The sequence below is a fragment of the Eubalaena glacialis genome, chromosome 18 (assembly GCF_028564815.1).
Source record: "Eubalaena glacialis isolate mEubGla1 chromosome 18, mEubGla1.1.hap2.+ XY, whole genome shotgun sequence".
Classification (NCBI taxonomy): domain Eukaryota; kingdom Metazoa; phylum Chordata; class Mammalia; order Artiodactyla; family Balaenidae; genus Eubalaena; species Eubalaena glacialis.
The window spans coordinates 58,258,379-58,281,339 of NC_083733.1; the positions used below are offsets into that span (position 1 = coordinate 58,258,379).

Here is a 22,961-nt window from a genome sequence, read left to right on the forward strand (position 1 = left end):
CTCACCATCTCCTCTCTCCACCGCCCTCCCCCAGGTATGGAGAAGGCAAAAGAGTGTAGAGGAATGCGTATAGGTGATTAAACCAAATCAAACTACACTGAAATTCAAGCTCTGCCCTATCTGGTTTGAATGACCTTGGGCAAGTCACTTCACCGCTTTTGACTTCAGATTCCTTTCCTACAAAACGTTCTCTTCACGGGATCAGCGTGAAGATCATTCCCCTAAATGTAGGAAAATGCTTGAGACAAATTAGGCATTCAAACATCAGTCAGCCACCCCAACCACCCCTCTCCCCACAACAAACATCTGTGGGCTGAGCCGGAGTCCAACTCCAGGTGGGTGTCAGAGCACCTCCCCTTGTGAGGCTTCCTACCCCCAGAGGCTGTTACTCAGAATCTTCTCCAATCCCACAGCTGGATCTTGTCCCAGAAGCCACCTCCTCTACTGCCCTGGAGATCGTGCCTTTCCGAGACCTGCGTTTGCCTTCAGGGATGCAAGGTGAGAAAATCAGATGGCCTTGGAGGAAACGGCTCACATCAGGCCAGAGAGAAGGGGACAGGGGTGGTGAGAACAACCTGAAAATTTTCCTAAATGTTCCTGCCACCAGCAGAAACAGCTTCAGGCTCTTCTATGGGGCTGTGGGGACCTCTAGTGGCACGAGAACCATGATGCCCCCATCTACTACCAGAGTGAAGTCCCTGCTCCCTGAAAGCCATGCCCAGGGACTCTAAGTCCTCCTCTTTAGTTTCCGTTTACTGAGCTCCACTACTTGCCAGGCCCTGTTCTAGGCACTGGGAATGCAGCCATGAAAAGTCAGACCCAAGAACCTGGGGCTCACAGCTCCCAAATTCCACCACCCCACACGGCCGGGCCAGACAAAAGCACATAAATGTCCAACTCAGTCTTTATTGACCATTTCACCTTGGGGCCACCAGAGCTAACAGGTGTGTGTGTGTGGGGGGCACCTTTATGCACATCAAGGACCCCAGGGCACCCCCCTCAGAAGAGAGAATAAATCCAGTTACAGAACTTACATGGCAGTTGAGAGGGGTAGAAAAGGGGCACAGTATGTACAGAGACTTAAGGGGATGGTAGAGAAAGTTCTTCAGCAAGAGGGCATGGTGGTGCTGAAGAGGGACATGAGGCAGGGTCAGCCACTGATCTGGACCCCCTCAGCCTCAGCCAGAGGGTAGATCTCAATGGCCTCCACCAGGGGCAGAGCCTCCACTGCAGTCTCCATCACAGCCAGGCCGACGGCAGCCTCTGCCTCTGCCAGCTGCTGCCGCACAGCTGCCTGATGCTGCTGCTGGTGGGTCTTACGGTGCTTCCACAGGTTGGAGAAGGAGCGGTAGCTCTTGCCACAATCGGGGCAGGAGTAGGGCCGCTCGCCCGTGTGAATGCGGCGATGTTCTGCCAGGCGCATCGAGATGGCAAAGGCTTTACCACACACTTCACAGGCGAACGGCCGCTCACCAGTGTGCAGGCGGCGGTGGTCCTTCAGGTGGGTACTCTGACGGAAGGCCTTGCCACAGTCTGGACACGGGTATGGCCGCTCGCCTGTGTGGATGCGCCGGTGTACCTGCAGTGACGTTTCCGTGCTGAACAGCTTCTTGCACTCGCTGCACTCCAGGCCACGGCGTCGGGCAGGGGCCGCAGGGGCCGCAGGGGCCATGCCTCCAAGGGTCGTTGGGGAGGCCACTGGTGTGCGAGCAGCCCGTGGGGCCCGAGGGGCCGGAGGCTCCTTAGCCAGGACCTCCCCAGGCCCAGCGGCTGCGTGGGCTGCCTCGTGGGCCTGCAGCCGAGCAGCTGAGCCCACTTTCTTGCCGCAGGTGCCACACTCGAAGCGCCGCGGGGCCTGGGCAGCGGCAGCTGCACAGCGGTGCTCATGCAGCCGCAGCGAGGAAGGAAAGGCAGCACCACAGGACGAGCAGCGGTGGGGCTGGCGCCCGGCATGGGCCACGAGCTGGTGAACCTCCAGCAGCCGGCGCAGCAAGAAGGAGCGGGGGCACTCGCGACACTTGTAGGGGTACTCGCCCGTGTGGTGGTAGCGGTGCATGAGCAGGCGGTAGGGGCGGTGAAAACGCACTCCGCACTCCTGGCAGCGGTAGGGGAAGTGCTGGGCATGCACCAGGCGGTGCTGCCTCAGGGTGGAGCTCTGTGTGAAGGCCTTGCCGCAGTCCCCACACCGGTAGGGCCGCTCCCCTGTGTGCGTGAGCCGGTGGCGGGCCAGGTTGGCGGGCGAGTTGAAGGGCTTGGAGCAGTCCGGGCAGGGGAAGGGCCGTTCACCTGTGTGTGTGCGCAGGTGGTTACGCACATGAGACTTCTTCTTGAACATCTTGCCGCAGATGCTACACTTATGGCGCCGTTCCAGCCGGTGCACAAAACGCTGGTGCCGTGTCAGTTGCAACGCCTTGCCAAATTCGCGGCTGCACAGGAGGCAGCGGTAGGTGCCTGGGGCAGCGGGCCCTGCTGGGCTCTCCTCAGCAGCGGGGGGCTCCGGGGCCTCTGGCTCTCCAGTCTCTGCTGGGGCCGGCTCAGGGAAGCCAATGACAGGCTCCTCCGGTGGCACTGGTGTTGTGGGCAGAGGGACACCCCCAACCCCATGGGTACGCCGGTGATAAAGGAACTTGGTGAGGTTGACAAAGGTCTTTCCACATGGACACGAATGCAGAGGATTTGGGGTGTGGGCTCGCCGGTGGGCCAGGAGGAGGGCCTCTGTGCCAAAGGCCAGGCCACAGTCCACGCACAGGAAATGAGACTCGCTGCTGTGGTCTCCGAGGTGCTGGTCCAGACTGGAAGGGCTGGGGAAGACACGACTGCACAGGGGGCACTTAAAGACACCCTCCCGGTGACTCCGCAGGTGCTGCTGTAGCTGGTGAGGTGAGAGGAAGAGCTGGTCACAGGCTGAGCAGAAGAGCTCCTGGGTGGCTGCCCCGCCTGGCTCTCCACTGTTGTTCCTCCGTGCCCTGCGCCCCCGGCGATCGCGTCCAATGGCTTCTCCGTTGCGCAGCTCATAACTGTGGTCAGAGGATGGCAGGGAGTCAGGCTGAGACACAGGCACCTCTGCAGGTGATGGGGTCAGAGTCTCCTGCTGCAAGGCAGGCTCCTCAGACTCTGGGGCGGGAGCCGGGAAGTGGGTGGCCTGATGCTCCAGGAAGTCGCCTGGCAGCTGGAAGAGCTGCGAGCACTCAGAACACTTGTAGAGGAGCAGCTCCACCTCAGTCACCACCTCGGTGGTGGCAGCGGCAGAGGGGACAGCTGCCCCTTCCCCACCCTCTTCCGCCTTGCGGTATGAGTGCTCCACAGCCACGCGGGCCTGGCCCACGGGGGACCCCAAGACAACTGGGGATCCCAGGACAACTGGAGCCGGAGGCTTGGTGGGAGTGGCCCTGAGGTGCGTCTGCCGGTGGTTCAGCCAGAGCTCCTGGCTGGCGAAGAGAGCCTTGCAATCCACACACTCATAGTGGATGGTACTGGCGCTCAGGGGGGGCGCCTTGGGTGTTGGCTCAGCTGGCGCTGCCTCCTGGGGCGCCATCATCTTCAGGTGCAGCTCCTGGTGTTCCAGGAGCTGGCTGGGTGACATCAGCAGCTGCCCACACTCCAGGCACTGGTACTGGCTCTCCTGCACTAGGGTCTGATAGAGGCCCGTGCCAGAAGCTGCCTCTGTGGCCACAGTGACTCCAGGGTCGGCCACACCCACCAGCTCAAAGTGCTGCTGGGGCACGTGGGAGTTCTGATGCATGAGCACCTCCTCCAGGGATCCATACAGCTGGTTGCACTCAGAGCAGACATAGCGGTGCTCAATGTATAGGACTGTTTCCTCTGACTCCTCAGTCATGACGGCAGCAAGACCCTGGGCTGGGAGAGGTGGGGACAAATTGTATCTAAGCTACTGCTTCCTCAGTCCTTCCTAGGGAAAATTCTTTCCCTTTATCATTCCCCTACCAAAATCCTAGATCAATTTCCCCATCTAACTTCTTGCTGCCATATTTCCACTCCTTAACAATCCTTCCTCTCCTGAACACACAAGAGCACCAAGCACAAAACCTTCCCCGCAGTCCGTTCCCAGTGAATCTGCCCAAATCTCACCTCTGAATCAGCTAGCATTAAACTCCACCTACCAGATCCTTGCAACCTGTCCAATCTCTCATTCTCATGCCTCACAGCTGGCCCAAAGCCCCAACCTATCACACAGGACCCTCTCCAGTCAGATTTCCTTCCACTGACTCTTCTTACCAACTCACTACCCCATCCCTACCCCCAGCTGCCGGGGAGAGTCCTCACACAGGCCCAAACCACCCACTATTCACAGCTTCACTCCTCCTCTGCTTCCACCCCCAGGTTCTTGATCTCTTTTTACACCCCGACCACTCAAACTGCCCCAGGGCCCTGCCACTTTCGGCACGCTCTCATGGTGCAACCCTCCTCCTTTGTACACAAGCCGTCACCTGCTTTCTCACTTTGGTGCCCAGGTTCCTCACATCAATAAACTTTTCTCACGTTGGCCTAACCCGTCTCCACACGCAGACCTTTTCCAAACTTTAACCACTTCCCCGTGATTCCCAGATCCCCCTCTTCAAATTATTTAACTCCCTCTACAAATCAAGGCCCTCTCCCACAACCCTAAGGGCCTATCCAGAACACCCAGACCCATCTTCACAAAAGCCTAATCCTTTCTTCACATTCAGACCCTTCCCACCACCCTAACTCATGTTTCCAGGGCACCCAGACACCCTTCACATTAATCACTTACCTCTTCTGTGCACTGAGACCTCATCTACAATTCTAATTCTCTCTGGGGTACCCAGACCCCCTCTTCATACTGATTTAAATCCTCCTTCTTTATAGACAACCACCCTAGACCATTCAGGGATTCCCGGAACCTCTCTTCACATATTCTTCTTTGCAAAAAAGACCCCTCCCACTCTAACCCATTCTTGGGATACCCAGACCCCTCTTCTTTACAAAAAGACCCACCCTCACCCTAACCCATTCCAGGGACAGACGCCCCCCCCCCTCACATTATTAGCCTAACTTTTCTTCTTTGCAAAAAGACTCCCTTTCTCCCCACCCCAACCCATTCTAGGGATGCCCAGACACCATTCTTCGTATCGACCTAAGCCCCTCTTATTTGCAAAAAGACCCAACCCCACCCTAACCCATTCCAGGGATGCTCAGACCCCCCTCTTCATATCAAAATTCCTCTTTTCCACAAAAAGATCCCACACATACTCTATTCCAATCCAAGGATATACACACTACACTTCATAATGGCTTAAACTCCTTTCCCACATATCCCTCCCACTGTCCAAATCTCATTAAGAATACCCTGAAACCCCCTCTTCGGCAGAACCCCTCCTACCACCACCCTAACCCTGACAGATAGCCAGACCCCTCTTCCTCACACCCAGGCCCCTCTGACCAGCCTACTACCCTGCGGCTACCCAGACCTCCCCGCCTTAACACACAGATCTCTCTCACCACCCTAACCCCCTCCAGGGACCCCCAATTCCTACTCTTCACCTTGACCTAATTCCTAGTACTTTTCAGAAAGACCATTTCTCCTCAAGTTATTCTAGGAACACCCAGACGCCAGTTTCACATAACATAACATAAAACATAACCCTTCTTTGCACGGAGACCCCTCTCAACCCATTCCAAGGGTACCCAACGCGCCCCCCCCCAACACTGTGGTTTAACTCTTCACATTAATGTAACCCCATTCTTCACACCGGGACCTCTCCCTCTCCCTCAGCTCTAAATCTCCCCTCTAGGCACATCCATTTCCTGATATCTTTTCACACCATAGACCCCTCTCATTGGCCTAACTCTCCAGGAATAACTAGACTTTCTCTTTATGTTAACTTAATCTCTGTTCTCACGGCCTAAACCCCTCCCTGGGCACCCTACTGCCGTCTAACCGTCCACCCTCCTTCGGTCCTGGACTGTCCCAGCGCCCAGCCCTTTGCCGCGTACTCCCAGGAGCCTTGGAGACCCTCCCGGGGGCAGCTCTAACGCCTCCCTTCCCACCCAGGTCCCTGCCAGCCCCCAGCCCGAGCCCCGTCCCACCTCACTAGCCCTTCCCAGGACTCTGGCCCCTTTCCCACCCGCCACCCCGGCCCGGCCCCCGCCCAGCCTCCCGCGCGTCCCGCGGGCCGTTGGTACCGCTCCGCCCTCACCTCCCGGCGCGCGCCCCCCTCCGGCCCTCAGTGCGCAGGCGAGGTGACGAGAGGAGGCCGCGGGGGGAGGGTGGGGAGCCCAGCCGGCCGGCCCTTCACACGCCCGCCCGCACTTACCCGCCTCAGCCGTCTCGCACGCCCCGGGCCCGGGCCCGGGCCGCACCTCCCCTCGTGCGGCCACCCTAGTGCTGCGCCCTCTCTAGCTCCCGCCGTCTCCTCTCGCCAGCTCCGCAACCTCGCTCTCGCCCCCAATCGCCCTCAGGAACGCCCCTCCCACCTTCCTCGTCGGCCGCCGCGCCGATGGCGAATGAGCCCAATCATCGCCCGTCTGGCCCCTGCCGTTCTGCCAATCGACGCTCACGTCTCCGAGCCCTGGGCCAATAGTATGTGACGTTGGGATCCCCCACAGCGCCCAACCAATCCTCCAGCGACGTTCTCTCACCGGCCGGCCCCCGGGTTGATAGTGCCCGCCCCCTTACGCCCCCTGAAGGATGTTCCTCCTCCACCTCCTCAGCGATTCCGTTTGAAGGCTCTAGAGGGGAGGATAGCGCGGTGACGTCAGACGGTGGAGCGCTGCTTCGGGCGCCATGTTGGGGGTGCCGGTCGGGAGGCGCCTCGGGGTCGAGGGGGAAAGTGGGGGAAATTGAGGCATCCGACACTCGGAGGGCGGAGGCGGGGGACTCGAGGCGCAGGAATCCCAGAGGAAAGAAAGGAGAGAGTGAAGCACGGTCAGCGCGAAGGGGAGACGGGAAACTATAGCACTAATTGCAGGGAGAGAGAAAAAGGGGAAATCAAGGCTCCAGACTCACTTCATTAGAAAGAAAGGAGTAGGGACTTCCCTGATGGCGCAGTGGTTAAGAATCTGCCGGCCAAGGCAGGGGACACAGGTTCGAGCCCTGGACGGGGAAGGTCCCACATTGCCGCCGAGCAACTAAACCCATGCGCCACAACTACCGAGCCTGCGCTCTAGAGCCCGTGAGCCACAACTGCTGGAGCCCGTGAGCCACAACTGCTGGAGCCCGTGAGCCACAACTACTGAAGCCCGGGCGCCTAGAGCCTGTGCTCTACAACAAGGGAAGCCACTGCAATGAGAAGCCCGCGCACCGCCACGAAGAGTAGCCCCCGCTCTCTGCAACTAGAGAAAGCCCCGGATTGGCAACAACAACAACAAAACCAACACAGACAAAAATAAATAAATTAATTAATTAAAAAAAAAAAGAGGAATAAAGGCAGCAAGAAGGAAGGGAAGAAAAACCGAGGGACTCTTGAGGGAGGGGGAGAAGAAATGTCGGAGGAAAAGCAAGGAGAGAAGGAATCTGAGGGAACAAGGAAAACCTGAAGGATAAGGGAGGAAATGGGAAATGGAGGGGAAAACATAAAATCAGGGACGGGCAGTTCCATTTGTTTTGTTTTCTATTCGTGATTATTTAATAACTGGCTACGATATGCCAGGTCAAGGTTAATCTTCTTTGTAGGGATAGAGAAGGAACAAGAAAAGTCTGTGCCCTCATGGAGTTTACATTTTAGTGAGGAGTGAGGGTAGAAAATACCAGGTACAAAAATAAATGTAGACAGCCAGTGACTGTTGTAAAGAAAATACAGCAGGTGGGCAGAGGGCGTGGAATGAACTTGGGTGGCAGGGAGGGCCTCTCTCTGAGGTCACTGAAAAATGACAGGAAGAAGCTAGCCAGTAAACTACTATCCGGATGGATCATCATTTTCCCCCAAGCTCCCCTCAGCCCAGGCCCTGGTCCAAGAGAATCGCAAAGGAAACCAAGTCCAGGACAGTGTCTCTCCCGCCTTTGTTATCAAGGCTTTCAGAGCCAGGACAGACAGGACAGAGGAAGTTGCAATGGGGATCTCGAGGGCCCCTTCTCTCCCTGCCATGGTACCCACAGGCTTCCTCTAGCCAAGGGCAGAGGTCTGAATCCCTGCCTTTTGGGAAACCTGGCCCCTGTCCCACCTCCCTTACTCAGGTGTCACTAAGGTCTCAGGCCAGTCCCGACCCCAGGGCTGAGCCAGTGGGTGTGACAGTGCCCAGTCCTCAGACAGCTCAGGCAGTTTCATTTGAAGAAACAGGAAATGTAGGGGGTAGATGACCTGAAGGACAACCAGGGTGAGAACCTGAAGAAAGTGACCCTGTAATGTCTGGACTATATTCTCCTTTCTTCTAGGGTGCCCTCCTTCCAGGCTGATGCCCCCACAGCTCAGGGAAGCTGGAGTACCTATATGTTCAAGGAGCTCTGGCCATTCCTACTCAACGTCCCCTTCTGGCCCTCAGAGCCTTGGGAGCAAGTTGCCCCAGCTCTGTTACGTTTCCAGTGCTACTTCCCAAGGACAGGAGCTGCAGGAGATTCACTTGTTCTAACCCCACCCCCCATTTCTCAGATGAGTAAATTGAGTCTAGAGGAATTGGTCATTTACTTTCCTAAGGCCAAAAAGCTACTAGGGGACCCCAAACACTGAGTCAGACCTAGGTCTGACTCTTTAGCCACTCTTCTTGCTATGTCCTTCGATTGGATTCTAACTGGGTGTCCTAACTTTCTACTAGATTAAACTCTAACTCCAGACCCATGTAATTAAACCAGGCTGCCTGGATTGGAATCCTGGCCCTGCCACTTCTTAGCTGTTGTCTTGGGCAAGTCAACTCCTCTGTGCCTCAGTTTCCTCACTTGCAGGGTAATAGCCCCTGTCTTGTGTGGTTGTGAGGCACAGAGTAAAAGCTATGTAAGAGTTAAATGCTGGAGGGGGTGTGGAGAAAAGGGAACCCTCCTACACTGTTGGTGGGAATGTAAATTGGTGTAGCCACTATGGAAAACAGTATGGAGGTTCCTCAAAAAACTAAAAATAGAGTTGCTTTATGATCCAGCAATCCCACTCCTGGGCATATATCCAGACAAAACTATAATTTGGAAATATACACGCACCCCTATGTTCATAGCAACACTATGTACAATAGCTAAGACATGGGAGCAACCTAAATGTCCATCAACAGATGAATGGGTAAAGAAGATGTGGTACATATATACAATGGAATAGTACTCAGCCATAAAGAAGAATGAAATAATGCCATTTGCAGCAACACGGGTGGACCTTGAGATTATCATACTAAGTGAAGTAAGTCAGAAAGAGAAAGCCAAATACCATATGATATCACTTATATGTGGAATCTAAAATATGACACAAATGAAGATACCTACGAAACAAACAGACTCACTGATATAGACAACAGACTTGTGGTTGCCAAGGAGGTGAGGTGGGGGAGGGAAGGATTGAGAGTTTGGGATTAGCAGATGAAAACTATTATATGTATGATGGATTAAACAACAAAGTGCTACTATATAGCACAGGGAACTATATTCAATATCCTGTGATAAACCCTAATGAAAAAGAATATATAGGTATAACTGAATCACTTTGCTGTACAGCAGAAATGAACACATTGTAAATCAACTATACTTCAGTAAGATTTTTTTAATTAAAAAAATTTTTTTTAATCTATGTAAGTTATTTTTATTAGGATCTCAAGGAGCCTAGTAATAATAGCTAATGTGTCTTGAGTATGTTATGACTTGCTAAGTATTATGCTCAGTGCTTTCCATGCATCATCCAGTTTAATCCTCTCAATAACCCTGGGAGGGAGGAACTATTGCTCTCACTTTGCAAAGAAACTGAGGCTCAGAGAAATTAAATAACTTGTCCATCATTAGGAAGAGACAGAGCCAGGATTGTAACCCAGGAGTTGACTCCGAGGTCTATACTCTTGGCTCCCAGGCTCTACTGCCTGGCAGGTGGGACGTCCAGAGTGGCATGCTAAATGGATGAATGCAAGAAGTAAAGGAAAGACATTGGTGGTAACCAGTGAGCTCTAAAGCTAGTAATCTGGATTTGCCCTCAGGATGAAATCACCAGGGGCAGGAACCAGATAACCTGGAAGCTAGACTCAGCCTTTGACAGGCTCCATGCCCTGGGGCAGAGTCTCACTCCTGCCCACTTGAAAATGGAAGGGTCAGGCTTGATTTATCAGGCCCCTTTCTGCTGTGACCTTCTGCTTGTATTTCCCAATTTATCTGGATTGACTAGGTCCCTTCACTTCAGATGATACAGGAGTAAGCTGAGGCCTGCATCAGTTTTTCTGGAGGTGGTGGCACAGGACTAGGACTTCTGGGACAGCTTCAATCCAGGATAGGCATTCTACGCTGGGGTCCCTGCATAAGCAAAGGCCTAGAGGCCAGGGCGAGTCTGGGCTTTCAGAGCAAGCTGGAGCTGAGGGTGGGTGTTGGGGCCCCCTTAAGTAGGGCGAGGAGGTGTTTGTAAAGTCGGTGGTCCTTCAGGGTCAGACGTATGTGTCAGAAGCATGTGGGGGATGCAGGGGGCCTCCCATGCCAGGCCGATGTGAGAGTTGCCACGTGCAGAGTGTGTGCGCGCGAGGCATGCGGTCACGTGTGCTGGGGGCTGCACGTGAGTGTCTCAGTGTCTCCTCCCCATCACGAGCATTGGGGGTGGTGGTGAGTCATGGACTCAGCCTTCAGCGCCAACTGTCATGTTCCTTCCCCCAAAATTTCACCCCCCACCCAGCCGTGCACCACCCACCCCCACTCCAAGATCTGTGTCTCTGCTTCTCTCTTCCATCCCCCTGCCCCGCTCAGCTCTCTCCAAGAGGGAGGGAGTCTTCCACTTCTGCTGGCTCTGCCCTCCAGCTCCCTGCCCTTTCCCACTGCCTCTATGCTTGGGTGAATCTTCTCCCCACCCACTCAGGTCCCCAGGATTTCTTTCTGCATGATGGAGAATTCCCATACTCACCACCCATCCCTTCACCTCCGTGGGGGCTATTTCTATTTCTGGGGGCTTCTCCCTTTTCTCCATGGGCCGGCTGCTCCTGCCTCAGTGGGCCTTTTGTGTCCACATTCTGCCTTGGTGGGTTTTCTGGTGTCTGTGGGCCTCCCTCCATTTCCGTGACCCTCTCCCACTTTTCTTGGCCCTCCTCCTTGTCTCTGTAATATGCGTCCTTGTTCCAGTTTCTGCGGTCCTCTCCTCCTGTCCGTGGTCTTCTCCTGTCACCATGGACCACTCCCCATGCCTGAGGAGTGCTTTCTGCTCCTGTGGGCCTCTCTCCATCTTCCTGGGGGCTCTCTGAGTCTATGAGCTGCCCCCTGCCCCCATCTTCATGGGGGGCTCTCTGAGTCCACGAGCTGCCCTTGTCTCCGAGGTCCTTAGCTTGTCTCTGTGGTCTGCTCCCTGGTCTAGATGGCCCTTTCTTTGCTCTGGGCTTTTCCCTGTCCTTGTCCTTGTGGGGTTTGCGGACCTTGGTCCACCTCTGTGGCTCTTGATGGCTGTCTTGCTGTTTCTCTGCATTTTTCTTCATCTCTGTAGCCCTCTCCCCCAGCTCCATGGCCTTCTCCCCAGGACTCCCTGCCTCTCGGCTGTGTCTCCGTGGACTCCTGTGCCCAAGGGCTGCCTGGGCAGGGCGGTGGCATGGTGTGGTGGAGAAGGTGGCCGGGGGTGGGCCCTCCCGGTGGGCCCTCCCCAATGCAGCGCCTTCCCCTCATCAGCATTCTCCTCGCGGGGGTCCCCCACCTCGGACCAATACGGGCTCCCCCTCCCCCGACTCCCCTCCCTCGATCTCTCTCTCTCTCTCTCTCTCTGCCTGCCTGCCTCCCTTCCTCCTGCCCGCCCTCCTCCCCGTCTCCCTCCCTCCCTCCCTCCTTCCCTCCCTCCCTCATCTCTCTCCCCCCCGCCCCCCTGCGCTCCAGGACCCAGCGCGGGTGGCAGGCGGGCAGGCAGGCGGCGGCCTCGGAGGGGAGAAGGAGAAGTGGTGGTGGTGGCGGCGGCGGTGGTGGCAGCCAGCAGCAGGAAGGCAGGCCCAGCTGGGGACCCGGAGCCGGCGGCTGCTCCTCATAGGGAACCAGGGGTCCATGGCCAGGCCCTCCTGCTGAGGCCCTGCGCTGGGTGCCCCCGGGACACCCCACCCTCCTCCGCCTCCCTCTTCCACCTGCTTCTCTCCATCCTCCCCTCCCTCCTCCTCTCCCTCCTCCCTATCTCTCCACCTCTCCGGCCCTCTCATCGCTCTCTGGGTCTCCCGGCACTCCGTCCTCCCCAGCCCCTCCACTCCTCCGCCTCTCCCCTCCCCCAGCATGCTTTCCCGCGGGGGCTGAGGGCTTGAGGTCCCCAGGCCCTAGCCTCTTCCAGGGCAGGGCCGGGGCTCCAGGGGGGAGGGGGGAAGGGGTGGCCCCCTCCCCCCCACCAAGCCCTCCCCTCCCCCACTTCTCCCGATGGCCGGCTTCCTTGTCTCCACCCAGTCCTCGCCCCCCGTGGCCCCCCCAGGCCGGCCCGGCTAGGGGAGGGGGCGGGGGCCCTTGACTGGGCCGGCTTCCCCCTCCCCCGGCTCTGCCTGTGCCCCCTCCCTTGCGTTTTCACCTTCCTCCCTCCTTTCCTCCCTCCTTCCCCTCCATTTGCTCCTTCCCCCTCTCCTCTCTCCCCTTCCCTCCTCCATTTTCTCCTTTCCCCTTCCTCCCCTCCCCGGCCCGCCCTCTCCTCTTCCACCTGTCCTTCCTCCCTGCGCCCTGGGAGCACCCCCATTTTGGGTTAGTAGGGGGCCACTGCCGGAGGTGGGGGAGGGGGCCCTGTGGACTGCCCTCTCCCCCCGCCCCAGCCACACCGCCCAGCGTCAGAGCATCTCCCCCTTGTCGTTCCTCGGGCCTCGAGGGAGCCCAGCCCTCCGTCCCACCAGGATCCGTGAGTGTCTGCAGGATGGGGGTTGGGCTGAGGCCGGGCCTGGGTCCTGGAAGGCTGGGCTCACTGCGGCCTGGTGGGGGGCCCCCCCGCATTCCCCTGCTCCCCGGAACGGCAAATACCCTCCCCCACCAGGGGCCTGCCCTGCGCCCTCCATCTCCCAACCTCCTTTCCCCTTGGCCTTTCCTCACCCCTTCCTCTGGGTACCCAGCTCATCTTGCCTCCCAGCCCCCAGCTGCTGGGCTCCTGAGGGGCTGGCTGGCTCTTACTTGCGGTCTCACTCCCTCTCCGGGACTCCTGGCTGGTCTCCGCCCCTGCTTGCTCCAGCCTCAGCCCGCGGTGACCGGCTCTGCTCTCTCACTCTGTTTCAGTCTCTCTTCTTTCCTCTGAGCCTCATCCTCTCTGCCTGCCATGCGTCCCATCCCAGCCGGTCTCTATCTCCTGGAAATGTCTCTCCGTTTTGGAATCTCCATTTCATGTGTCTCTTGGGCCTCTCTCTGGCTCTGTCCAACTTGTTTCTCCTTGCTGTTAGCCCAGCCCTTTCTTGGTGTGTCTCTGCTGATCTCTGTCTCCATCTCCCTCTCCTCCCTCTGTCTCTCAAAACTCCCCTGTCTCTCCTCTCTCTTTTGGGAGGATCCCATGCCCGGTCTAGCCCTCTCTCCACTGCCCTCTGTCCCCTGTTTGCTTTGCCTGTGCCTCTGCTCCCCTGTCTGCCTCTCTAACTCTGGGCTCGGAGGCCGTCTTCCTTCTCTTACTTTTCTGCTTTCTTCCCCCGGATCCACTCCTCGTCCTGTCTCCTCCATCCCTCACTCCTTAGCCACTGCCCCCCTCCATGGTCCACTTTATCTTTTCTATGGTGATCTCCCCCCCACCCCCATTCTCTCTTCCCACTTCTCCATTCCCCTGCCAGGCCTTTGGTTCCCATTCCTTCCCTCCCTTTGGGGCTTGCAGGCTCTGGGAATGACCGCCCCTTCCAAGGTGCTCTGAGTGATGCACCTCTGTGTGGACTTGCCCCCCTTATGTGGGTGCTTGTCCTGTCTCCTGCCTGTGCCCCTCCAGGTCACTCACTCTTCCTCCCTCAGTTTCCCTCCCTGACTCTCACTTCTCCTCTCTCCTTGTTTGGGAGTCTGTCTCTCTATCTTGTGTCTGTCCCACTTGCCCCTTCCTCTTCTCTAGAGAAACTGTGTGGCTCACATACCTTTTCTCTCTGTCTCTTTCCGACTAGCCCTCCTTCTTTTCAGAGTTTTGCAATTTCTCTTCTCCCCACGGTTCCTGTACCTGTTAGTTGTTTTGCCTCACCTCATTTGCCCTCTCCCCTTTGCGATATCTCTCACTTGCCCACTTGTCTGTCTTCCTGCCCTGGCAGGGCCCTTTCCGCTCACTCAGCTGCTGTGTTCCCATCCTTATCTGGCTTTGCCTAAGTACCTGGGCCTGTGAGGCTCGGGCCTGATTCCCTGCCCCTCCTCTCTCACGCTCTCTGTGTTGTCTCTGTCCCCTTTGGTGTCCCACTTGTAGGTGATGTCTGTGTGTCCTTCTCTCTCATTTAGCCCCAGTTACTTACTTTTGGTCTGTCTGTTTTTCTATCTGTGCCTTCCTGTGCCTCTGTGTCCATCTGCCGCCCCCAGCCCTGTCCCTGGACTGTCTCTTTGGGCTCCCACCTGTGTCTGCCACCTGTGGGTCCCTGCCCTTCTGGCCCCTGTCTCATTCTCGGTCTTTCTATCTATCCTCTAGTCTCTGCTCCCTGATTTGCCCCCAGAAGCCCCTGGTGTCTCAGGATGACCCCCTCACTCCCGCCTCTCTCCTAGCCCCGCCCTCCACATCCCTCCCCCTGTGAATTCTCCTTCCAGTTTCTCCCTGCTTCCCTTGCTCCTCCATCCTTGACAGGCCTTCACCTTAGATGTCGATTACAGTCCACAGGCCCCAGGCTGTCCAGCAGGCCCTCCCATCCCCAGCCTGTCTTTCCCAGAGGTCCCGAGAGAGAGGGATCTGCTCGAGGTCACCTGGGAGTCGGTGGCAGAGCAGGGACTGAGGGGGGTCTCTTGTGGCCCTGGCCTAGGTTTTCTGGCTTCAAGGGACGATCTGAATTTTGCACTGTGCCTCTGTCTCCATTAGCAAGTTCCATTCTACCATCTCACCAGCTTGAGCCCTCCTTCCATGGGCATGAGTGGGATGCGGGGAGCCCCCCAGGCTCACCTCACAGCACTCTAGGCCTCTCAGTAACCCCCTCCCACGGAAACCCAAGTGTCCCTTCCCTTGGGGGCATGGCCCTTGGCCAGGGGGCACCATGCATCTGGCCAGACTCATCCCTGCCCAGTGGTCACCCTGCGGAAGCCCAGGGCGCCTGGAGCAGTTGTGGGGAGCAGAGACTCACTGTCTGTCCCTAGTCTTCAGCTTCCTGGTACAGGGTGCAGGGGCACAGTTTGGCATCCGCTTCTGCAGACAGTGTACCCCTTGCTTTACTCAGTCTTCCCATCCAGGTCTCTGGTGGCATCTCGAGTGGGTTTGTGTCCTCTCTCCATTCTGTCTTCCTGTTCTATTCTGTGTCCCTCCTGTGTCTTGATTTCCCTCTCGTCTGCCTGCCTGCTCTCTTCCTCTCCCTGCCCTGCCCTTTCTCTCTCCATCTCCGTGTCTCACTGTCTTCCTGTCTATTCCCTCTTTCTCTTTCCTAGTCCTGTCCTCATCTTCCTGTAACTCTCCTCTGTTTCTCTCCATTGCTATCCCCATTCTCTTGTCTTCATATCATCTTTCTGTTCCCTTATATTTTGGCCTATTTTCCCTTTCTCCTTTCCTGAGTCTCTTGGTATCCCTCCCACCTCCGGCCTCTCTTCCTCTTTCTGTCTTTCTGCTTCCCCCCTTCCCTCTCTTTACCCTTCTTTTTTTCCTTTTTTCTTTTTTAGTCCCTTAGGTGCCTCGGGTCTGACCATCTGACTCCATCTGTGTGTCTCCATGTGTCTTTCTCTTCCCAAGTTTCCTAACTCCTGGATACTCTCCCCTCCAGACCCCGGATGTCCAGGCCTCTCTCCCTGTGGGATTGTGGGAACCAGGGACGTCAGGCAGGTGGCAAGTGAGGCCTGGGATGGGGTTGCCTAGCAACCACTGCATCCTCTCCAGCCGGTTTCTGTTGCCTAGTAACAGCTGCCTGCCCAGAGACAGGGGCGGAACTGGGTGGGGGGGTGGCACATCCTGGTCTCCTCCTGGGGTGGAGATGGTTCCTGGAATTCGCTCTTACCTGCGATCCTTTTCATGCCTGCCTCCCATTTTGGTGGCTCTAGCAGTGTCTCTCCCACTCAGTGCCTGTGTGCTGTGGGCTTCTCCCGGCTAGTGCTCCTCTGAGTCTCAGCTCCCCCTACAGCGATGCCTTCAGTATCTCCAGCTCTAATGAGGGCAGGGCCCTTCAGAGCTCGGCAACAGCATCCCAGGCTCTGTGGTCACCACCCCATCCAGCAGTCCCCAAAGGGGCTCAGAGGCCCCAGTATCAGCGATCTCCCCGTGGGCTGGGGGTCTCCCTGCAGGTGGCGAGTGGGGGCCGCGGCAGCTGCGTCCCCATGAGGAGGGGAGGAAGATGCCGGCTGAGCTGCTGCTGCTGCTGATTGTTGCCTTCGCCAGCCCCAGCTGCCAGGTGCTCTCCTCACTGCGCATGGGTGAGGCCCTACAGCGCCCCCGCTGGCCCTGCCTCCTCACACGCCCTCCCAGAGCCCTCCCTGGGGCTCTTTCCTGGGCCTGCCAGCCCCTCAGGACCCAGGGATCTGGGCCTCTGCCCAGCAGCCCCCGGCTCCTTCCTCCCCCGGACCTAGGAGTCCGGATCCCGGCTCTCTCCAACCTCAGATCCGGGAGTCTGGAGCCCGGACCCCATCTCCAGCCCTCCCTCAGAGCCAAGGAATCCAGGAGCCCAGCCCTTCCTCCCTCAGGACCCAGGAGTATGGTCCCCAACTCCTGTGTCCCCTCAGCTGCCATCCTGGACGACCAGACAGTGTGTGGCCGTGGTGAACGTCTGGCCCTGGCCCTGGCCCGGGAGCAGATCAACGGGATCATCGAGGTCCCAGCCAAGGCCCGCGTGGAAGTAGACATCTTTGAGCTGCAGCGGGACAGCCAGTACGAGACCACGGACACCAGTGAGCAGGGCCACAGGGGCCGTGGGGTGAGGCAGGGCAGGCTGGCGGCCCTCCATCTGTTCCTCGGCCTTGGCCGCCTCAGCTTGCCGTGTTCTCTTCTAGCGCCATCCGCCCCTTCCTTCCCGTCTGCACTGCCTTCTCCTTCCCAGAGATGGTGCTGCTGGGCCTGGGGCGGTGGGGAGAGCATCAGCCCCCGTGCTGCCCTGGAGGAGCTGAGGGCCTCGTTTGAAAGATAAGCTTCACGGCTGGCTGGGGACACTTAACCCCCAGAGCTAAGTAATGAGGGGCCCAGGCAGCGAGGCCAGGGTGCCTCAGGGGCAGGGACAGCGAAGGTGTTCTGGAGAAGACTACACTGAAGCTGAGCTCTGAAAGATGAGCAGGATATAGAGGGAGAGGTGTTGCTCAAGGTATGCCCCGTGGAACACAACCAGCCCTATGGTAGCGGTGCATGAGTCTGCTGAATACTCACGGACTGAGCAAATGTCCCTTGAACAGACGTGCTGGGGACATAGACCTTCGGGAGATGCTGCCTTCAAAGGTGTTTTAGACAGATTTCTTTCCTGCAGGCCTTTATCAGAGTCTTTGTTATGTTCATGTGTGTTTCAGATCACTGAGAGGGAGAATGGGGTCCAGTGTTTCCTGGACTTTTTTGACTGGTATAGCACAGAACACAATGAGAGACCGGGTTGGAGAGTATGGAGGGAGATGGTATTCCAGGCATGTGCCTGTAGCCGGGAGCTGGGGCGGAGGGGAGGGCTGAGTATTTGGAGCCAAGGAACTTGATGTGGGGTGGCACCCATCCTGAACACCCGGACTCAGGACGTGTTTGGGGGGATCGTGAGAGACTTTTGGACTGGAGTGTGGCTCGGCAGTGGGAGGTGAGGCTGGGCAGATTGACAGGCCAGCTCGAGGAGGTCTACAGGTCAGGCTGAAAGACGCTACCTTCACCTGCAGGCAGTGGGGAGTCGTTGATGGGTTTGGAACAGGGAGATGGTGAAAGTGGAATCTGGAAGCTAGATGTGGGTAGCTGGCGAGGAGACTGGTGCGTGCCTGAGTTGACAACCCTAAAGTAGGACAGGGGAGGAGGGGTCGAAGAGAAGGGGACAGATATGAGAAAATTTGGGGACAAAAAAGAGACAGGATTTGGTGACTAATTGGCCATTAGGAGGAAGATTGAAGGCAAGGACCATTTCCAGGTATTTGGTGTGTGTAAATGGTGGGACCGTCACCAACATGGAAGGCACAGGAGGAATAAGTTTGGAGGAAGATGAGACGTTTAGTTACGATGCTCTTAGTTGGGTGGCAGAAACCCAACTCAGGCTGCCTTAAGGAAAAAAGAGAACTTATCAGCTCATGTCACTAAAAGGCCTAAAGATTAATTTCAGGCTTGGTTGAATCCAGGTACCCAAATGATATCCCAGGATTGTTTCAGGCATGGCTTAATACAGGCACTCAAATGATGTTCCAGGAACCTCTGTGTCTTCATCTCTGGGTCCTACTTTCCTCTAAATTGGCTTCATTTTCAGGAATACCCTCCCCAGCTGGTGGCAAGATGGCCTCAACTGCTCAAAACTTTGCATCTCACCAGTTTAGCAAACCCAGTGATAATTTTAGCAGAGGACCTGGGGAAAGCTCTCAGTGGCCTAGTTTGAGCCTGTCCCCATCTCTGAACCGATCCCTGTGGCCAGCACAATGTGGTCCTTTGATCCTGGGTCAGGTATCAATCAATTCTGGGAACCATGTGATTCCCTCAGGAAAAGTTAGGGTTCTGCCACAGGGATGGGCACTGGACAGGTAAAAACCAAGGCTTCCGCCCACCTCCCAGTCTTGAGATGCACGCATGTTTAAGGAGAAAGAAAATGGAAGAAAGAGGAGCAAGTAAATGCAACAGAGGAATGGCGTTTGGGGTGTAGAGTGTAGAGGGGACCTTGGCTGTGGGTTCAGGGTAGAGGGGGTGTTGGATGCACCTTAGGCTGTGCGTGGTTAAAAAGCTTAAGAGAGACAAAAGCTGAGAAACCAGACACTGGATTTGCAGCCAGAAGGAGGTCTTTGGTGTATCCTCTTCATTTCTTCCTTTGTTTCTCTCTTGGTCTGAGCCGGCCCTCTGTTGCCATGTCTTCCTGTCTCCTTCTGTCTTGTGCCCCCTCCTTTTGTCTCCTGCGGTGGGCTGGGTCAGGGACGGGGCTTCTGGGTCCCCAGGTGGTGGGGCAAGATCAGGCAGCTCCATGTGGAGTGTCGGGTTCTCTCCTGGGCCAAGGCAGTTCCCTGAGGGCGGGGACAGAGAGGAGGAAGAGGGTCCCTGAATCTGCGGTCTCTTCCCACCCCTCACAGTGTGTCAGATCCTACCCAAGGGGGTCGTGTCTGTCCTGGGGCCCTCCTCCAGCCCTGCGTCGGCCTCCACCGTGAGCCATATCTGTGGGGAGAAGGAGGTGAGGCGGGAGCGCGGGGTTGGGGTGGGGGGCGGTCCCTGGAGGCGAGGGCTGGGGAGGTGGGAGCAGGATGCAAGCAAAGGTCCTTCTCTGTTCAGATCCCCCACGTCAAGGTGGGTCCCGAGGAGATGCCCCGCCTTCAGTACCTTCGCTTCGCGTCTGTCAGCCTGTACCCGAGTAACGAGGACGTCAGCCTGGCGGTCTCCCGGATCCTCAAGTCCTTCAACTACCCCTCGGCCAGCCTCATCTGCGCCAAGGCCGAGTGTGAGGGAGGAGAACTGTTTTTTATTTTATTTTATCTTTTTTGGACGCGCCGCCCGGCCTGTGGGATCCTAGTTTCCCCAACCAGGGATTGAACCCAGGCCCTTGGCAGTGAGAGTGCAGAGTCCTAACCACTGGACCGCCAGGGAAGTCCCATGAGGGAGGAGAGCTGGATGCCTTGTTTTCTATTTCCCCAAACTCCCCTTCCTAAGACATCTAGCCTCCCACAGTCATGAATGGCCCCCTGATTTTAAGGCCTGGGGGATCCAGACACAGGCTCTCCTAGTTCCCACCATCCCTTCCCCTTTAGGAACCCAGACCTCTGGTTCCACAGACCACCCCCCTCCCCACCCGCTCCCACCCCCAAAGAGACTCTTTAGTCCGCAGATAGTGACTGAGCACGTGCTCGGAGCAGGGCCCCTGCTAGGTCCCGGTGGTTTAGCAGTGGACAACGCTAGGCGTGGTCCCCAGCTTCCCGGAGCTCCGGGGCCACTGGGGGACACCGTGGTGAGCAGTTGTGATGCGGAGTGTTGCGAGCTCTCAGGAGTTAAGCGGGGGTGATCCAACCCTAGTCTGGGAGGTTCAGAGCCTGCCTCCCAGAGAAAGGGACCTCTAAGCTGGACCTGAAGGGTAGGGAGGAGTTGAGGTGGGAGAGGAGAGAGGGAGCATGTACCAAGCAGAGGGCAGGGCAGGGCAGAGGCGAGGCCCCGGGAGGCTCAGAGATGCTCCCAGTGTGGGAGCAATGAAGCAGGACCCGGGAATGGGGCATGATCACTGAGGGCCTTATGTTTTTTCCTGAAGACGATGGGGGCCATGGAAAGTACCCACACCGGGCAGGTATGAGTGTGTTGCAGGAAGAGCTCTTTGGCTGCACCATAGAGAGCAGACTTGGAGACTCCATGACACGAGATGTGGCATGGAGAGCGGCTAGAGGCGGGGAGGGATGGTCCTGGTTAAGGCTCAGGTGGTGGCACGGGGACCGAGGGGCCAGAATGGATTTGAGGAGAGTTGTGAGGGAAGGGAGAGGGTGGGGTCATGGATGGTGACCAGGTCCTGCCCGAGGAGGAAGGGACAGTCAGTTCAGGGGCACACGTTGGGTTTGAGGTGTCTTTGAGACATTCAAGTGGAGACGTCTGGGAGGCTGACGGACTTGTGGGTGCCGCTGGAGAGAGAGAGGACCATGCTCAGTCACCTCCAGGAGGGATTTCTCTTTCAAAAGGTATTCACTGCACACCTGCCGTGATCCAGACATTTTTTTTTTTTTTTTTTTTTACTTATTTGTTTTATTTATTTATTTTTGGCTGTGTTGGGTCTTCGTTGCTGTGTGCAGGCTTTCTCTAGTTGTGGCCAACGGGGGCCACTCGTGCGGTGCGCAGGCTTCTCATTGCAGTGGCTTCTCTTGTTGCGGAGCACGGGCTCTGGCGCACGGGCTTCAGTAGTTGTGGCACACGGGCTCAGTAGTTGTGGCTCGTGGGCTCTAGAGCACAGGCTCAGTAGTTGTGGTGCACGGGCTTAGTTGCTCCGAGGCATGTGAGATCTTCCCGGACCAGGGCTCGAACCCGTGCATTGGCAGGTGGATTCTTAACCACTGAGCCACCAGGGAAGTCCCCAGACATTGTTCTTGGTATTAGGGATGTGGCAGTGCATGAGCCAGGCCCTTGTCAAACCTAATGAGAAGAGCCAGGCAGTGGACATAGAGAAGACGTGGTCTGGTCAGGAGTAGTGAGTCCTGTGGACAAATAGAGGAGGATGACGGGAACTGGGAGAGCTGGAGTAAGGGGGTGCAATTTGAAATAGAATGGTTGGCGTGGGCCTCACTGAGGAGGTGATATCTGAGTAAAGGTCTGGAATGTGGGGATCTGGAGAGGAGCGTTCTAGGCAGAGGGAATAGTCAGCGCAGAGGCCATGGGGCACGTGTGTGTGTGTGTGTGTGTGTGTGTGTGACAACAAGGAGGCCGGCGTGGCCGGAGCCAAGCGAGTGAGAGAGGAGGAGATGAGGTCAGGGACATAATGAGGCGAGTGGTCAGTTGGAGTAGGGCCTGGGAGGCCGTGAGGACTTTGGCCTTCACTCTGAACCAACGAGAAGCCGTTGGAGGGTTTGGAACAGAGGAGGACACATCTGCTTTCCAGCAGCAGTTCTGGCTGCTGTGTAGGGAACAGACCCTCTGGGGGCAGGCGTGGCTGATGTCACAGCGGCTCGGGCCAGGGCCGTGACCGGGACGCGGTGCCACGGGGTGTGTTTTGAAAGTAGAGCCTGGGTGGATTGGCCGTGGGCGTGAGAGACAGACAGGGGCCGGGCTGCCGTCAAGGGCTCTGGCCTGAGCGCCTGGCCAGCTGGAGCCTGTTCACTGACCCGGAGAGGTGTGGTGGTTTGGTGAGGAGAGCAGATTGCGACTATGCACACGTGAAGCGTGCGACGCTTGTCACGCGGCCCGGTGGGGGCAGAAAGGTGACAGGAGACAGCGGTCTGGAGGTTGGGGGAGGTCTCGGTTGGGACTTCAATTTGAGAGGACCCGAGCATCAGGCCCCTGGGCCCAGCACCCCAAGAGAGCCAGCTGCACTCCGAACTGCCACCCCACATCCTGAGTGAGCCCCGGTCCTCTCCCCAGCTACCCCGTGCCAGAGAGGAGGGAGCAGCCACCCCATCTCCAGGCACACGGAGGGGCTCTAACTCAGGGCCCCCCACCCCACCCCAGGCCTGCTGCGATTGGAGGAACTGGTGCGCGGCTTCCTCATCTCCAAGGACACGCTGTCGGTGAGGATGCTGGACGACAGCCGGGACCCCACGCCGCTGCTTAAGGAGATCCGAGATGACAAAGTGTCCACCATCATCATCGACGCCAACGCATCCATTTCCCACCTCATTCTCCGTAAGGTGGGTCCCCACCCCCCCTCTCTGATTTCCCTACAGGGTCAGGAGCAGAAACATGGGGTGACAGAACAAGTCAACCAAGGCCCACGGGCCTCAGTTGTCACATGGCGGTCCGGAGCCCCGCTTCCTACGTGCAAATGCTAAATAGGAAATTTTGTCTCTCAGCTCAGCTGCTTGCCGGCTGCACCCTTGGTTGGACCCTGGACCGTCGCCTTCCCTCTCTGTGCATACTTGCTACCTCAGTGGGGTGCTGTGAGGGTTAATGAGTGAAAGGTGGGGAAGCGCTGGTACAGCCCCTGGCCCAGAATAAACGCGGGCGTAGTGGGAGCGCCCTGTCATCTTTACTGAGTGCCTCTCCTACTCTGTGTCGGGGTGT

At 57.2% G+C, this 22,961-nt stretch overlaps 2 protein-coding genes across 4 annotated transcripts in view; one reads left to right on the plus strand and one right to left on the minus strand.

Annotated features, from left to right (window-relative positions):
• Positions 1 to 886: 886 nt before the first annotated feature.
• ZNF574 (zinc finger protein 574) lies at positions 887 to 11,305 on the minus strand. Of its 2 annotated transcripts, none has more exons than XM_061172877.1 (2): positions 10,983 to 11,305; positions 887 to 3,858 (listed from the first exon to the last, which is right to left on the minus strand). In XM_061172877.1, exons 1-2 carry the CDS (start codon positions 11,128 to 11,130, stop codon positions 1,151 to 1,153), a joined length of 2,856 nt encoding a protein of 951 aa, XP_061028860.1. In that variant the 5' UTR covers positions 11,131 to 11,305; the 3' UTR covers positions 887 to 1,150. The 2 variants fall into 2 exon arrangements, with proteins under 2 accessions (XP_061028860.1, XP_061028859.1); XM_061172876.1 differs by lacking the exon at positions 10,983 to 11,305 and adding an exon at positions 6,297 to 6,457.
• A 661-nt stretch (positions 11,306 to 11,966) lies between these two features.
• The window catches only part of GRIK5 (glutamate ionotropic receptor kainate type subunit 5), a 51,001-nt gene continuing 40,006 nt past the window's right edge, over positions 11,967 to 22,961 (plus strand). Inside the window, exons 1-6 of one of the 2 annotated variants that reach the window (XM_061174459.1) lie at positions 11,967 to 12,914; positions 16,424 to 16,552; positions 16,859 to 17,023; positions 19,355 to 19,452; positions 19,551 to 19,716; positions 22,410 to 22,588. In XM_061174459.1, the coding sequence (XP_061030442.1) occupies positions 16,474 to 16,552; positions 16,859 to 17,023; positions 19,355 to 19,452; positions 19,551 to 19,716; positions 22,410 to 22,588 (687 nt within the window). In that variant the 5' untranslated portion in view covers positions 11,967 to 12,914; positions 16,424 to 16,473. Of the gene's footprint in view, positions 12,915 to 16,423; positions 16,553 to 16,858; positions 17,024 to 19,354; positions 19,453 to 19,550; positions 19,717 to 22,409; positions 22,589 to 22,961 lie in introns of those variants that run through there. The other variant, XM_061174460.1, reaches the window with a different exon arrangement.

What these genes read in the sequence shown, in the direction of transcription:
- ZNF574 (XM_061172877.1), bottom strand. Translation starts at nt 11,130, where the DNA reads ATGGAGGGAGGCCCACAGACACCAGAAAACCCACCAAGGCAGAATGTG. An exon ending in CGGAGGTGAAGGGATGGGTG is followed by an intron (nt 3,859 to 10,982) that starts GTGAGTATGGGA and finishes CACCTCTCCCAG; the next exon opens with CCCAGGGTCTTGCTGCCGTC.